Genomic DNA, 17,196 nt, shown 5'->3' on the forward strand with positions numbered 1-17,196 from the left:
CAGATGGCGGAGGCGTACTTCCACTACGCGATCTCCCTCGGCAGAGTACACGTTGACTGGATTCCAATCGTGCCTGCTGCTACTGCCGGAGGTGGAGACGACGACGGCTCTCGCCAGCAAGTGCGTTGAGGCATTGAGTGTGTTTATGCGCCAGCGCTGGAGGAAGCGACAGAAAAAGCCAGTGTCGGCAAGGTGCTCTGGCGACTTGACTAGGACCGTGAAGGGGATCTTGGGACCTGCGTTTGGTTAGGTGTACGGTGGACAGTAAGAACCATTTGCAACATGAGATTGCTGATGGCGATGTCAAGGTCCTTGTTTTTTTAATAATATAGTTTTTGAAGTGTGGTTCTGGTATTTATTTTTGGGGTAACTAGAGGTGTTTGGAATTTGTTCATCGTTATGTTACATGAATGGTTCTGGTATTTGTTTTTTTAGCTATGAGAACTGGTGGGTTGATTCTCCGCGAGTGCATGCATGGAGTTATGTAAACTGTATATTTTAGTGTGTATTTTGGCTATGTAAATTATGTGGTGGGTTATGTGAACTGTGTTTGGAAATTGGAATCTGCATTGGAGAGAAAGTTATCGTGTTTGTTGTGAATTTTATTTGTGTGTGTATTTTTTATGAGAAATGTATATTTTTCTATGAGAATTGTGTATTTTCTTTGAGAATTGTATATTTTTCTATGAGAACTGTGTATTTTTTATGAGAATTGTGTGTTTTAGCGTGTAGTATAACTATGTGAACTGTGTATTTTCTATGAGAACTGTCTATAAGAACTATGTATTTTCCATAAAAACTGTGTATTTTCTATAATAATTGTGTATTTTCTACGAAAACTGTCTATGAAAATTGTGTAGTTTTCTATGAGAATTGTGTGTTTTTTTATAAGAATTGTGATTTTCTCTATTTTCTTTTCTTTTAAATATTTTATTTTTCAGCCTTACTTTTTTATTGTTACTACTACACTTGGTTAGATTTTAGTTGAGTGCTACGAATTTGTTTAATTTTTGTTCAATTTTTTGGTACTTTGAAAATTTGTTCAATTTTTGTTCATGTGTGTATTTTCTATGAGAACTGTGTTTTTTCCTATGAGAATTATGTATTTTCTATGACATTTGTGTATTTGTCCATGAGAACTGTCGATAAGAACTATGTATTTTCCATGAAAACAGTGCATTTTCTATAAGAATTGTATATTTTATGCGAAGGCTGTCTATGAGAATTGTGTATTTTAGATGAGAACTGTGTATTTTCTACGGGAACATTGTATTTTTCTATGAGAACTGTCTATAAGAACTGTGTATTTTTCTATGAGAACTGTGCATTTTTTATGAGAACTGTGTATGAGTCCATGACAACTATCTATGAGAACTGTATATTTTCTATGAGAATTGAGTATTGTCCATGAAAACTGTGTATTTTTTATTACAACTACATATTTTCTATAATAACTGTGTATTTTAGTATGTGATGAGGCTATTTGAACTGTGTATTTTTCAATTCACATAATCATTTCACATAGTTCTCATAGAACTGAAAATGAGAATTGACTATGAGAATTGTCAATTCTCATAATCAGTTCACATATCTAATGGTATTTTTGTTTGAAACAGTTCTCATAAAAACAGTTCTCATAGGGACAGTTCTCATAGAAATAGTGTGTGGTATAACTATGTGAACTATATATTTTCTATGAGAACTGTGCCTAGTTCTCATAGACACAGTTCTCATAGTAAACCTAGACCTTAGAGGGGGAAAGTGGCAATCCTCCTAAACTATGACGACTTATGTGTAAATGTAATGCTTAAAAATGGCTTTTGCATTAGCCTAATTTGATTAAACTAATAGAAAATTAGAGGCCGGTCCTCTAATTATACATGAGAATTGCGAAACTGTGTAAATTATGAGGCCGGTCCTCTAAAGTAGCTTTTGCATTGGCCTAACTTGATTAAACTATGATAACTGTGTATTATATATGAGAACTGTGTATTTTTCACGGGAACATTGTATTTTTCTATGAGAACTATGTATTTTTCTAAGAGAACTGTGTATTTTTTATGAGAACTGTGTATTGTCCATGATAACTATCTACGAGAACTGTGTATTTTCTATGAGAATTGAGTATTGTCTATGAGAACTGTGTATTTTCTATGACAACTACGTAGTTTCTATAAGAACTGTGTATTTTAGTGTGTAGTGAGACTATTTGAACTATGTATTTTTTAGTTTACATAGCCAGTTCACAGAGTCAAAGGTATTTTTGTCCGAAACAGTTCTCATAGAGACAATTCTCATAAAAACAGTTCTCATAGAAAATTCTCATAGCAAAGGGTATTTTTTTAATCTTACATAATTTCATATTTAATATGGATCTTGTTTAATAGATATCGTCGAGTAGGTTCCAAAAATATAATTTTTTTTAAAAATGAATATCTACAACAAAAGATATGACTTTTTGAAATTTAAACAATGTTTTAATGGTGCACCAATACTCATGGAGCACTTGATAATTTTTTTATACTAGATGATTTCTAGTTCCGTGTGCTGATGCGCATGAAGGGACATGGTTGGAATAAAAAATACAAATAATTGTGTAGGACTAAAATAAATCCAAACCTAATTTTTGAGGCCGGCCTAAAAATTCCCCATGATTAATACTCCTCATATAAAACTAAATCGCTTTTGTATTTGCTTGCTTAAAAATGAATGTGTACATTTGTCTTGCGTACTTTAAGTTTTTGAAATTTGTTAACGCCACTCCTCTGCAAATGTATTTTTGATGCAAAATAACCTTGCAGAGGAGTGGCGTTAACAAAAAAGGAAGTGACAAAATTATTTCCCTTATTTCCATGCCTTCCGATTACTTTATTGCGTTTCAAAAGAAAAAATTATACTAAACGGGTATTGTGGATTACTTCTTTTTTTTTTTAATCCTTATTCGAATTTTTTTTTTTTTTTTTGCATTTGTTAGCATTGTTCAATCCATGCCTTCCGATTGACAGCAATTCATTTGCAAAAAGTGTTTCAATATTCATGAAACAAGCACAGAGTTTGTAAACGGGGTATTCCTAATTAAGTTCAAAATGTATATTGAAAATTTAAATTCTTTACCATTGAACGTATAATATCCACAATTATTGATTGGTGGTTATTGACGGGAGTGGAAATCCACTAGTTTCCCACCACCCTCACAAAATTTAGAAAAAATATTTAGCGGTCTTGAAACATCGTCACGTGAGGTTCTGTCATACATGTTTGCGTGGGGCTCAGTAGTACAAAGTATATTGACTCCACAAAAACGTGTGACGAATTAGGGTGTTGCGACGCTGCACGACCACTGCATAATTGCTCCACAATTTAACCCAACATCACTGACTGGTCCGTTAATTCCAAATAAATAACCCAAAGTCACGTTTTTGGTTTCGATTAGGAAATACATACTTTGTACTACTCAACCATCCCAAATTACTTTTCCTTTGCAAAAAGTCAACGGAATTTTTGGATCGAAAAATAAAATATTTTCATGGAAATTTTTTAGAATTTTTTTACACCAAATTAAAGAACAAATCAAGCACTTTATATTGATGCAAAGAAATTCAAAAAATGATACACGACGTATTTTTTTTCCGAGAAATTACAATTCTTTTCGTAGGGAACAAGTAACCGCGGACGGAGATAGTACACTACTACTCTAGTAAGAACATACATAGCCGACTTTCTATTGTCCTATATATATCCTATCACATTACCTGGACTAACAACATGAGATCAGAGAGAGAGAGAGCCAAAGATTAGAGAGAGAGGAGAGAGAGAGAGGAGAGTGGTGAGAGATCAAGAACAAGACATGAGCGTACCAGTGGGTTATAAGTTTACGCCTACAGACCAAGAACTTGTTATCGACTATCTTGAGAGCAAGTCCAAGGGTAAAGCCCTACCTTGCGATGTCGTTTTCGAGCGCGAGATTTACGGGACCGGAAACAAAGCCCCGTGGCAGATTTTCACCAGGAACGACCCGTGGGAAGAAGGCAGCGTCTACGTTCTCACGAAGCTGATCAAGGCCACCGGTAGCGACAAACGGACAGCTAGAACAGCCGGTTGTGGCTCGTGGCACGGAGAGACCGGTCCTGTACGAATACTCGACAAAAAGCGTCGTGTGATAGGGTACAAGAGGATGCTGCGTTTTCGGATCAAGAACGGATCGGGAGCGATGGACGAGAGCGGGGAAGGAGGCCGTTGGATCATGCACGAGTTCTCTTTGTATGGCGGTAATGGTACTACTTCGACTAGGAATAAGCAATCGCCTAAAGGATCAGAATATGTTCTTTGTAGGATAAAGAAAATATATAACTCAAAAGACAACAAGAAATCTCCGAAGAAAGTAAAGAATGTTGAGGTCCCGAGGCCTGCAAAGCGTGCGAGGAAGGAGGTGTTTGAGCAAGAACAGAAGGTGGAAGCACTGGAAACAGAAAATATAGTTCCTTACTCGCAAGAACTTTTGGAAGCGGAGAAGGAAGGACATTATTCACAGATACTTTCCGACGCGGATGCGGATCTTGAACAACTACGTCCTATGCTGGAGTCGGAGCAGCTAGCAATAAGTATCGGTCCTGATTTTGATGCGTCGGACCCCCGAACCCTATCTTGGCTTCCCCCAATTCCTTTCTCGGAAGAATTTTCAGAAGCGGAGGAGCAAGGAAATTATTCGCAAATGCTTTTTGACATGGATGCGGATCTTGATTTCGATGCGCTAGACCCTCAAGCCCTATCTGGGCTTGTCCAAACACCTTCCTCGGAAGAACTTTCAGAAGCGAAGAAGCAAGAAAATTATTCGCAAATGCTTTTTGACATGGATGCGGATCTTGATTTTGATGTGTTGGACCCTCAAGCCCTATCTGGACTTGCCCAAACACCTTTCTCAGAAGAACTTTCGGAAGCAGAGAAGCAAGGAAATTATTCACAAATGCTTTCTTCCATGTCGGATGCGGATCTTCATGAGGAACTAGTTTCTATATTGGAGTCAGAGCAGCTACCAAGTAGTATCGGTCTTGATTCTTGGCTTCCCGGCCTGACAGTGCCAACACCTTTCTTTGAAGAATTTTCAGAAAACAGAATCGATCGAAAACAGAATCGAGCCCACTAGTCATTCAGTTATAAGGAATCGATCGAAAACAGAATCGTAGACATGTAATGTTCTTATCAGTTACGATTGTTCTATGCTTTGGAGTATAGACCAGCTTCTATTTTCCTAATGGTTTGCTTCTTTAATTTGCCTATTGGTTTGCTGTTCTATTTGTCTGTTCTTTTGCGCTGTACGTACGTAGCACAGAATCGCTAAGTACCAAAGGGATATGAAGGAATCACTCTGTCATTTATTTCTCTCATGGTAGTTTGTGCACATTAGATTTCGCTATTTATAATGTCGTCGATAAAATGATGTCCGATGGTGATGTGATGAATGGAATAAGGTTGTTGGGTCGACGAAAACAACGTACAGATGCTAGTTTCTATATTTCCTGAAAGAAGTATTTCGGTTTGAAGCAATAACATTTAACTGATAGGGGCTGCAATTTTCTTACCAAATGCTCCTAGCTTGAAAGCTCCATCATCATGGGAATTATATCTTGAAACTTTCGAAACTCAGAGAGCCGATGCTGATTTTTTTTTTCCTGTATTAAAAATTATTGTTGTTGATAAATTTTGCCTTATTTGATTTGTTAGTTTTTCATTTCTTTCGCAAGTTAATATCGGTATGAGAAAAAACAAAAAGAGAAGCAAGGGAGTGTATATCCTTATTGGAATCCCAAACAAAGAGAGGAGAACCCTCAAAACCAAAAACAAGCAAAAGAAAAACCAAGCCATTGCGACAAAAACCAATATCCAACCTACAGCAGTCGCAGCCAGGATTTTTCAAAGGGTCACCGCGTACAGAAAACCGAAACCATGACAGTTAGGGCAGAAACTTACAAGACATTACCCCGGCCTTCCTAAACCTTTGATTTTCCACCTAGTAATATATAGATCCTGAGAGTGCTAGTTTGAACTCACATGTAATAGATCTGGCATTGCAATGCTGAATAGAAAGTAAACTCAACGATGAGAAAGTCCCGAACAACTTCTTCTTCAGAATCAATCCTTCTCAACTTTGGCTAGACTTTGAATCTTTCTCGGCTCTCATCTTTCAATCAAGAAACTTTGGCTATCTTTCTTTATGGACCCCATATCCTTCTGCTTGTTGGTTCGCTCTCATGATCTAAGTAGACTCAGTTGATTGAGATAAAAGGTATTTTTCTTGGTAACGAAGCATCCGGTGCTACATATGCATATCTTGCACTTACATTTCTTATCACGGCAAAGCAAATATTCAGAGGAATTAAGAGGTAGGTCCAGGCTCTCATATTCGTTTCGACCAACAGAGACTCATTGACATGTTATTTTGTTTCTTAAGGGTAGATTCTTAATTTTCAAATTGAGTCTCACATTGGCAGCATAACTGATCTTGGCCTTTGCAATGCCATGCGTAATAAACTTCTGGTTGTTACCTGTGGAGATGGAAAAACGATTAAGGTGACTTTCAACTCCCGAGTCTTCTATAGTTATATTGTTTCCAATCCAACATAAATATAATAACGTATCCATAACCGTAGATGTTGGCATGGCTCTCCTGTTTTTTCCAAGAACTTTTAGCGATGGTAGTAAAACCGCCGTTAATAGCCAGAAACCTTCACCGGCGGTAATTTACTGCCGTTTTTTGTATTTTTGACAATTGTTTTGCCAGCGGAAAATTTACTAGCGATAATTTACTTTAACAAGCGGGGTTTTGGGACTGTTACCGGCAGTTTTAATGCCACTTTTTTTGAACAGCAAAAAAAAATTTCATTAATCTTGAAATTATTGCAAGACTAATAGGAGCAAGGAAATAACGTCTTGTTTAGAAGAACAATCAGTCAAATCCGAGACCCAATAACTAAATTGGCAAGAAGTGAATTCAGAACACCCAATAGAACGAAGCCCCTCTAAAGGCCGAAGCCCAATCACCCAAAATGGGTCTAAAAACCCAGATCACAACAATTAAGAGCAAAAGGCCTAATATGCCCAAATCATACAATAATGAACATCAATGGGCCAAACCCAATCCAAGAGGAGCCAAGCCTGGCCCAACCCCCGAACCTAACCCTAACCAAAACACAGCAACCACACACCACTGTCGCCCAAAGCAACCGCCGACCACCATACCCAAACAAACAACCACCACCTGAAAACCCGAAGCAAGTCGCAATCAAAACCACCAGACCCGTAGCCAATGACCAGCACCATCGCCCACCGGAATGGTCAGAAAACAACAGCCCACCACCAACACGAAATCACCCTTTGAAGCTTTGAGCACAACTGAAAACAGTAAGCCCAGATCTAGCGGCCACACCAGCTCACCATATGCAATTTCCCAACGTTGATGGCCGCACCTCGCCGTTGAGCAGAACCGATAACACCAACTGTGATAGCCGGCGGTACGATCGGAGCAAAAAACACACAATCCTCCCTCCAACCCCAAGACCACACCTCGCCGTTGAGCAGAACCGGCTACACCAATTGTTATTACCGACGGCACGATCGGAGAAGAGGACGAGGTGGGAAGGGAGTCTGTGGCCAAAAGGGCAGTTAGACGCATGGAACTGCAAAGTGCCTCCCCCCGGCGGCGGAGGAGGATGTTGAAGCCGAAGGGTTTTTTTTTTTTTGGGGGGGGGGGGGGGTTACAGAGCCGATTTTAATGCCGCTGATGCAAAAATTTAGCGTAGTGTATTGAAAATTTAAATTTTTTACCATTGAACATATATTATCCAAACTTAATGATTTGTGGTTATCAAATTCTACTGTCCCGTGGTGCGCGCAAACTGGCCCAGAAACTACGTTACCAAAAAAACCTACTGTTAAAAGGAGGAAAAAGTTGTGATTTGAATGGGGTTGCATCATACGTGGGACAATTTCATTAGAATTGTGAGGTCAAAGTCACAAAATAAATCAATTGATCTGATTAATAAGGAATAAATTTACAAAACCTTTTTCCCTAAAATTAATTGGCACGTCCTCATTGGTACGTGTAGAAGTCTAGGAACGAGAGAAAATTAGGGAATACACTAAACTCTTAATTAGGCTGTGTTCTTAAACTTAACTTAAAATGAGTTAACTTGTCATTATTTGATTTTTTTTTACATTTCTTAGTTTTGCATCAAATTTTTGTGGAATACTGATTCGTTTCGACGTGAGGAACTGGAAAAGTATTTTTTTTACTTTTATCCAAATATTTTGAGAAATAATCACTTATTTCTCAAAATAATTTAACTTTTTTTTTTGATCGGCAAAAAATGAATTTTATTAAAAAACGGGGAAAGGGGAAGGATTCAACAAACAGTTGGATAATTCACCACAAGGCAAAGCCCATAACATCCAAAGGTCGACCAAGGTCCACATCAAATAATACAATAAAGCTCAACCCAACACCCAAATAAATCAAGGAAAGCCCAAACACCTAAATCTGGTCGAAGCCTCGACCGGCCCACCCAAACCATCCCACAAAACCCTAACTACACTGGCAGCCACTGTTGTACAGACCACCAAACCCTACCCTCGCCGTTAAGCCAAGCCGGCCTCTCCCAGATGTAGAGACCAGCAGCAGGACTTATTTCACTTTTTCTGCTAAAAAGTGGTTATTTCTAAAAATAATTGGGTAAAAGTACAAATTTTTTACTTTTTCAATTTCTCTCGTCTAGACGAATTAATAATACATATAAGTTTGGCGCAAAACTAACAAAATACGAAAAAAATTCAAAATTTAGAAAAATTTGTTAATTGGCTATTGACGGGAGTGGAAATCAACTAGTTTCCCACTACCCTCACAAAATCTCGAAAAAAATATTTAGCGGTCTTGAAACACCGTCACGTGGGGCACTGCCATACATGTTTGTGGGGCTCAGTAGTACAAAGTATATCGACTCCACAGAAACGTGTGGCGGATTAGGGTGTTGGAACACTGCGCGACCACTGAATAATTACTCCACAATTTAACCCAACACCACCGACTGGTCCGTTAATTCCAACTAATTAACCCAAATTCACGTTATTTGTTTCGATTAGGAAATACATACTTTGTTAACCATCCCAAATTACTTTTGGTCTGCAAAAACTCAACGGAATTTTTGGATCGAAAAATAAAATACTTTCTTGGAAATTTTTTAGAATTTTTTTTACACCAAATTAAAGAACAAATCAAGCACTTCATATTGATGCAAAGAAAATCAAAAAATGATACACGACGTAATTTTTTTTTCCCAAGAAATTACAATTCTTTTTGTAGGGAATAAGTAACCGCAGACGGAGATAGTACACTACTACTCTAGTAAGTATATACATAGCCTACTTTCTGTTGTCCTATATATATCCCATCACATTACCTGGACTAACAATGTGAGATCAGAGAGAGAGAGAGCCAAAGATTAGAGTGAGAGGAGAGAGAGAGAGTAGAGTGGTGAGAGATCAAGAACAAGACATGAGCGTACCATTGGGATATAAGTTTACGCCTACAGACCAAGAACTTGTTATCGACTATCTTGAGAGCAAGTCCAAGGGTAAAGCCTTGCCTTGCGACGTCATTTTCGAGCATGAGATTTACGGGACTGGAAACAAAGCTCCGTGGCAGATTTTCATCGAAAACGACCCGTGGACAGAAAGCAGCGTCTACGTTCTCTCCAAGTTGATCAAGGCCAAAGGCAACGACAAACGGATAGCTAGAATGGCCGACTGTGGCTCGTGGCACAGAGAGACCGGTCCTGAACCAATATACGATGAACAGACCGATCCTAAACTGATAGGGTACAAGAGGACGACGTGTTTTCGGACCACGGACGAATCAGGAGCGATGGAAAAAGGCCGTTGAATCATGCATGAGTTCGAACAATGGCCTAAAGGAGAATATGTCCTTTGTAGGATAAAAAGAAAATACGACTCAAAAGACACCAAGATATTTCCGAGGAAAATAAAGTGCACCAAGAAATCTACGGGGAGAGCAGAGAAAGTTGAGGCGGCTGCTGGTGCTTGTGATGCTGATGTTATGCTCTGAAAACCCGCAAAGCGTACTAGGAAGGAGTCTGAGGAAGAACAAAAGATGGAAGCACCAGAAACAGAAACTGTTTCTTACTCGCGAGAACTTTCGGAGGCGGAGAAGGAAGAAAATCATTCGTGGATGCTTTCCGACATGGATGCAGATCTTGAAGAACAAGTTCCTATGTTGGAGTAGCTACGAAGTTTCGGTCTTGATTTTGATGTGTCAGTCCCTCAAATCCTATCTTGGCTTTCCCTGACACCTTTCTCTGAAGAATTTTCGGAAGCGGAGAAGCAAGAAAACTATTCACAAATGCTTCTTGACATGGATGCGGATCTTGAAGAACAAGTTCCTATATTGAAGTCGGAGTAGCTAACAAGTTTTGGTTTTGATTTTGATGCCTTGGACCCTCATACCCTATCCGAGCTTGCCCCAACACCTTTCTTAGAAGATATTTTGGAAGTGGAGAGACAGGGAAATAACTCGCAAAGGCTTTCGGACATGGATGCGGATCTTGAAGAACTAGTTTCCATATTGCAGTGGGAGCCGCTACCAAGTTTCGATCTCGATTTTGATGCGTTGGGCCCTCAAGTTGTGGCTGATAAATGTTTCCTTGTTTGATTTGTTAGTTTTGCATTTCTTTCGCAAGTTGATATCGTTGGAATCCCAAAGCATGAGTTCTCTTTGTGAGACTGTGTTTATATCAAAAGTTAACAGTCCCGTATTTGATTTTTATTTACGTATTGATATTTTTACAGTCCATAAAAATGTATAGTGAACGTGATAGTGTGCGTATTTAACAATGAGTTTTCTTCGAGTTGTTGAGAGCTCATTTTTTGTTTTGGAAAAAAAAAAGAGCTCTCAACAGCTCGAAGAAAACTCATCGAGAGCTCATTTCGTGGGAGCACATCCCTTGATAGCATCCCAAGCTTGATGTAACTCTGGTTTTTCCTCTGCCCAATAAGGCGTACCAAGAGTGTGCGCGAGGAAGACACATTATATGTGGATGCTATGCTAGACCAGATGCTAATTCTAATAAGAAATATTGACAATTCTCAACCTGCATTACTCAATTTTGGCTTCTTGATATGATTTTGATTAAACAGGATTTTGAAAACAACTAGCTTGATGGCGGCATCCCTTCAACGCTAGCACTAGCCTCATATTCGTTTCGACACAGAGACTCATTGACATGTTATTTTGTTTCTTAATGGTAGATTCTCAATCTTCAGATTGAGTCTCACATTGGCAGCGTAAATGATCTGGCCTTTGCAATTCCGCGTAATAAACTTCTGGTTGTTACCTGTGGAGATGGAAAAACGATTAAGGCAACTTTCGACGCCCGACTCTCCTATAGTTATATTGTTTCCAATCCAGCATTATACCCTATCCGTATCCATAGCCGTAGATGTTGGTATGGCTCTCCTGTTTTTTCTGTTTGCCTTCATGTCAGGGAAAACATTCTTGTAACGGAAAGATGAAATTATGGACATATCACTTCGTAATTTTGTTACAATTTGATCTCCACAAATGGACAATCGGTTCTACATAGTAACTATTGCATTCGTTGATTTTAAATTTCTGAAACCGTATGGCACTCCCATGATTCGTTTCGATTAGTAGAATGGCACGGTATTGGCTTCATCAACGAAAAACTATCAGTCGTCGCAAGCTCATAAAACTCCTTGATTTATTGTCGTAACTTAGGTCAGTTCAGTAATCATGCCAAGGGGATCTAAACCAAATTCCTGTTGAACCATTCAATGGATTTCCAGATAGAATATGCTTTTGTAGTCACAAATCCGCCCTATCTCTAACATTGGTAGCTGACATGGAAGATTTAGCTTTCCTCAATATACACATATTGAAGATGAGGCCTTGAACCCTTTCTGTACCCTAGTAGCGCATAAAGAATTGTCAGGTAAAAAGCATGCAAACATAATTACAGAAGCACATACACACAAATAAGAAAGCTAGTGTTTCTTTTATCTCTTCTTTTGAGGGTGCAATAGGAAGGATCTTTCTTACAGTTTTGTTACTCAATACATGGAAAGCATCCTCACGATCCCACACTATGCTACGTCTCCCAAGCTCATTGGGTGTCTCTTGGTGTACAATTCTTCTTCCCAGGCTCATTGGGTGACTCTTTGTGTACAATTCTTCTAGCCATGTCGCGGAGCAGTTGATCCATAATCAACTTATTCCCTTCTCCAATTGTTATGAGGCCTCTATCCACAAGGTTTTCAATTCCAACTGTTGTATAGAAATTACATTCATCCAACATTTTGACCACATATTCCTTGTCCTTCCCAACAAAAAATGAAGCAATGTGGAGGAATAATTTCCTGTCGTGATCATCTTGTAAGGACATAAAGCTAATTGCCAGTGTTTATAGGATCTGATTTCCAGTGAATGATTCCATTTCTTCCAATGAAGTCTCTTATTCCTCTGCACTTCTATCACGGAGAGAAGAACCCAACAGTTTAAGAGCATGAGGGAGTCCTTTGCACTGTCGGAGTACACTTTTTGAGTACTCCATGAAACCTTCAATAGGATGTGCTTGTCTAAAGGCATGCCAACTGAAGAGCCGCAGTGACTCATTATAATCAATTTCTTTAACCTTAAAGGTCTGGTCAACTTTATATGGTTTCAGCAGTTTCTCATAACGCTTTGTTATAATAACCTTACTTCCTGGACAAAAGCAGTCTCGCATTCCAAGTACTGCATTCAAGTGATCCAGTTGATCCACATTGTCAAGAACAACGAGAACCCTTCTGTAACTTACTGCATTTTTAATCTTAATCATTCCTTCATCAACACTGCCAATTTTTAGTTTTCCACACCTCGAAATATCTGAAAGTAGTTGTTCTTGTAAATGTACCAAACCATTGGGCTGTTTAGAAGTCTCTCTAATATCATAAAGAAAGCTAATGCATTCAAACTTGTCAAAATTTGAGTTATAGACAGTTTTGGCAATGGTTGTCTTCCCTATTCCACCAATCCCGGCGAACACCCCAATGCTAGCATCAGTTGCCCCATTTTGTAACCAATAATTTATGCTCTCAACTCGAGAATCAATTCCAATCTGATATTGGGTAACACCTAAGACCCCTACGATTTAGTTTGTTCGAGATCTCTTTGATAATTTCCTGGATGAACTTCGATTCATGCCTACAGATTTTGATCAACAAAACAAAAAACAAAAGAGCAGAGTAAGAATTTCATGTTTCTTACAAACACATGGAAAGGGAAACTATCAAGAAAGCTACCAGCCGCTAGAACAATATTTCTAGACTGATTTCGATCTCTTTTCTAATTAACATGTATCCTGTTCCTGTCAGAATCTTTATGTAAATACTGCAAAACTATGTGTGGGCAACATCTGAATGAAATTACGGGCACATACAGCCCAATGGTGCCTTATAAAGAATTCCGGGACATTTACCCATCAGATTGATTTTGCAAGACCATCCCTCTTAATTTTGCAACTTCCCTAAGACATGCTCTCCACCTCTCCACGTTTTCCATCAAATCCTTTCCCTTCCATCTGTTGCTGAAATGAATTGTTCTTCATGATTAGCAAACGCTTCTCCGAAACTCCCAGTCTGCTTCCCAACTTCAGATGGATCCACATTGTAGTACACCGGCAATATTCTGTGTCCAACTGCCTTCCAGCGTTGGAGAACATCTAGAAGTTCATCAAGGTAGGCACCGTCCCGAAGAAGCATAGCCTTTCGAGAAGACAATTACTGAAACACTGGATTCTTCGGTGGCTCGTTGACATTCTGACTGCATATTGTGCCCTCTCTCAATTCCATCATCTGCTCGACAAGTGTGAATTCCAGAGCGAACCAGCGCTGTATAAAGGTGATCTGAAAAGTTGATACTAGTGTCATCGCTGGAGCTTAAGAACACCTGGTAAGTACACTGACACATGGAAGAGGAGGTTTTTTTGTGTCCTCATAGCAGTTACTGGACAAATATCTGGAAGAAATGCAATTTCTGTTCAGTTGAAAGGGCACTAGGCTTGTAGTTTCACTTATTTGGATAGCTAAAGAAAGATATAAGTAATGGTGGAAAAAAGATGGAAAATAAACAAAAGGACGAATCTTTATCGGGTCCAGTTTGTTTCTCACCAAATCTCATCACTTTTAGCAAGACTTGGTATGAAACTACAACCCTTTCTCTTCTCTTCCTTTCTCACAAGCAAAAGCCAGTGGACGGAAGCAAAAAAAGCATAAACTGAGCATAACACAAACTAGCACAAATGTGAAACAGAAAAGAAGACGACGATCAACAACAAGAAGTAGCGAGATTGCGAAAATTACCCGACCGATCAATCGGAACCCTAATTGGCTATGCTCTGTTATCGACTGGGAAAAAAACCTGTAGGACTGCCACTCTTGGATTATGCATCTTCTAGGTTTAACCATGGAGTAATTCAGGGAGGAGTTGAACTGAACACTCTTTAACCGTAATTCCAAACAAAATAATTTTTCCTTTCCGCGTTTCCAAACACGGTAATTTGTTTGCAATTATGAAAGATGTTACAAGATGACGAAGCAAATAATAAAATCTAAAAAGTATGATATTCCAATATTTATTTAAATCTTTGTTTTTTATCTAATGAAGTAACTCTCCATGTTCCTATTACATCTCTCTCTCTCTCTCTCCCTCTCTCTCTCTCTCTCAATGAAAAAATAAAAAAATTAGAAAATTAGGGATGATTAATACTCCTCATATAAAACTAAATCGCTTTTGTATTTGCTTGCTTAAAAATGAATGTGTACATTTGTCTTGCGTACATTAAGTTTTTGAAAATAATACCTTTATTTCCGGCTGCTGCTTTTGTCACTTCATTTTTTTGTTAACGCCACTCCTCTGCAAATGTATTTTTGATGCAAAATAACCTTGCAGAGGAGTGGCGTTAACAAAAAAGGGAGTGACAAAATCATTTCCCTTATTTCCATGCCTTCCGATTACTTTATTGCGTTTCAAAAGAAAAAATTATACTAAACGGGTATTGTGGATTACTTCTTTTTTTTTTTTTATCCTTATTCGAATTTTTTTTTTTTTTTGCATTTGTTAGCATTGTTCAATCCATGCCTTCCGATTGACAGCAATTCATTTGCAAAAAGTGTTTCAATATTCATGAAACAAGCACAGAGTTTGTAAACGGGGTATTCCTAATTAAGTTCAAAATGTATATTGAAAATTTAAATTCTTTACCATTGAACGAATAATATCCACAATTATTGATTGGTGGTTATTGACGGGAGTGGAAATCCACTAGTTTCCACCACCCTCACAAAATTTAGAAAAAATATTTAGCGGTCTTGAAACATCGTCACGTGAGGTTCTGTCATACATGTTTGCGTGGGGCTCAGTAGTACAAAGTATATTGACTCCACAAAAACGTGTGATGAATTAGGGTGTTGCGACGCTGCACGACCACTGCATAATTGCTCCACAATTTAACCCAACATCACCGACTGGTCCGTTAATTCCAAATAAATAACCCAAAGTCACGTTTTTGGTTTCGATTAGGAAATACATACTTTGTACTACTCAACCATCCCAAATTACTTTTCCTTTGCAAAAAGTCAACGGAATTTTTGGATCGAAAAATAAAATATTTTCATGGAAATTTTTTAGAATTTTTTTACACCAAATTAAAGAACAAATCAAGCACTTTATATTGATGCAAAGAAATTCAAAAAATGATACACGACGTATTTTTTTTCCGAGAAATTACAATTCTTTTCGTAGGGAACAAGTAACCGCGGACGGAGATAGTACACTACTACTCTAGTAAGTACATACATAGCCGACTTTCTATTGTCCTATATATATCCTATCACATTACCTGGACTAACAACGTGAGATCAGAGAGAGAGAGAGCCAAAGATTAGAGAGAGAGGAGAGAGAGAGAGAGAGTAGAGTGGTGAGAGATCAAGAACAAAACATGAGCGTACCAGTGGGTTATAAGTTTACGCCTACAGACCAAGAACTTGTTCTCGACTATCTTGAGAGCAAGTCCAAGGGTAAAGCCCTGCCTTGCGATGTCGTTTTCGAGCGCGAGATTTACGGGACCGGAAACAAAGCCCCGTGGCAGATTTTCACCAAGAACGACCCGTGGGAAGAAGGCAGCGTCTACGTTCTCACGAAGCTGATCAATGCCACCGGTAGCGACAAACGGACAGCTAGAACAGCCGGTTGTGGCTCGTGGCACGGAGAGACCGGTCCTGTACGAATACTCGACAAAAAGCGTCGTGTGATTGGGTACAAGAGGATGCTGCGTTTTCGGATCAAGAACGGATCGGGAGCGATGGACGAGAGCGGGGAAGGAGGCCGTTGGATCATGCACGAGTTCTCTTTGTATGGCGGTAATGGTACTACTTCGACTAGGAATAAGCAATCGCCTAAAGGATCAGAATATGTTCTTTGTAGGATAAAGAAAATATATAACTCAAAAGACAACAAGAAATCTCCGAAGAAAGTAAAGAATGTTGAGGTCCCGAGGCCTGCAAAGCGTGCGAGGAAGGAGGTGTTTGAGCAAGAACAGAAGGTGGAAGCACTGGAAACAGAAAATATAGTTCCTTACTCGCAAGAACTTTTTGAAGCGGAGAAGGAAGGACATTATTCACAGATACTTTCCGACGTGGATGCGGATCTTGAACAACTACGTCCTATGCTGGAATCGGAGCAGCTAGCAATAAGTATCGGTCCTGATTTTGATGCGTCGGACCCCCGAACCCTATCTTGGCTTCCCCCAATTCCTTTCTCGGAAGAATTTTCAGAAGCGGAGGAGCAAGGAAATTATTCGCAAATGCTTTTTGACATGGATGCGGATCTTGATTTCGATGCGCTAGACCCTCAAGCCCTATCTGGGCTTGTCCAAACACCTTCCTCGGAAGAACTTTCAGAAGCGAAGAAGCAAGAAAATTATTCGCAAATGCTTTTTGACATGGATGCGGATCTTGATTTTGATGTGTTGGACCCTCAAGCCCTATCTGGACTTGCCCAAACACCTTTCTCGGAAGAACTTTCGGAAGCGGAAAAGCAAGGAAATTATTCACAAATGCTTTCTTCCATGTCGG

The 17,196-nt window shown here is 39.0% G+C and overlaps 2 protein-coding genes across 2 annotated transcripts; one reads left to right on the forward strand and one right to left on the reverse strand.

Moving 5' to 3' along the window:
* The first annotated feature begins 3,847 nt into the window (after positions 1-3,847).
* On the forward strand, positions 3,848-5,143 carry LOC131327536 (NAC domain-containing protein 67-like). Its single transcript, XM_058360691.1, has one exon. It carries the CDS (start codon positions 3,848-3,850, stop codon positions 5,141-5,143), a length of 1,296 nt encoding a protein of 431 aa, XP_058216674.1.
* A 7,304-nt stretch (positions 5,144-12,447) lies between these two features.
* On the reverse strand, positions 12,448-13,730 carry LOC131327538 (disease resistance protein RPV1-like). The gene is made up of 2 exons (XM_058360692.1): positions 13,608-13,730; positions 12,448-13,181 (listed from the first exon to the last, which is right to left on the reverse strand). Exons 1-2 carry the CDS (start codon positions 13,728-13,730, stop codon positions 12,537-12,539), a joined length of 768 nt encoding a protein of 255 aa, XP_058216675.1. The 3' UTR covers positions 12,448-12,536.
* Positions 13,731-17,196: the final 3,466 nt, after the last annotated feature.

Source organism: Rhododendron vialii, chromosome 5a (genome assembly GCF_030253575.1).
Source record: "Rhododendron vialii isolate Sample 1 chromosome 5a, ASM3025357v1".
In the NCBI taxonomy this organism is placed as follows: Eukaryota; Viridiplantae; Streptophyta; class Magnoliopsida; order Ericales; family Ericaceae; genus Rhododendron; species Rhododendron vialii.

What these genes read in the sequence shown, in the direction of transcription:
- LOC131327536 (XM_058360691.1), top strand. Translation starts at nt 3,848, where the DNA reads ATGAGCGTACCAGTGGGTTATAAGTTTACGCCTACAGACCAAGAACTT.
- LOC131327538 (XM_058360692.1), bottom strand. Translation starts at nt 13,730, where the DNA reads ATGTGGATCCATCTGAAGTTGGGAAGCAGACTGGGAGTTTCGGAGAAG. An exon ending in TTGATGGAAAACGTGGAGAG is followed by an intron (nt 13,182 to 13,607) that starts GTGGAGAGCATG and finishes ACCCAATATCAG; the next exon opens with ATTGGAATTGATTCTCGAGT.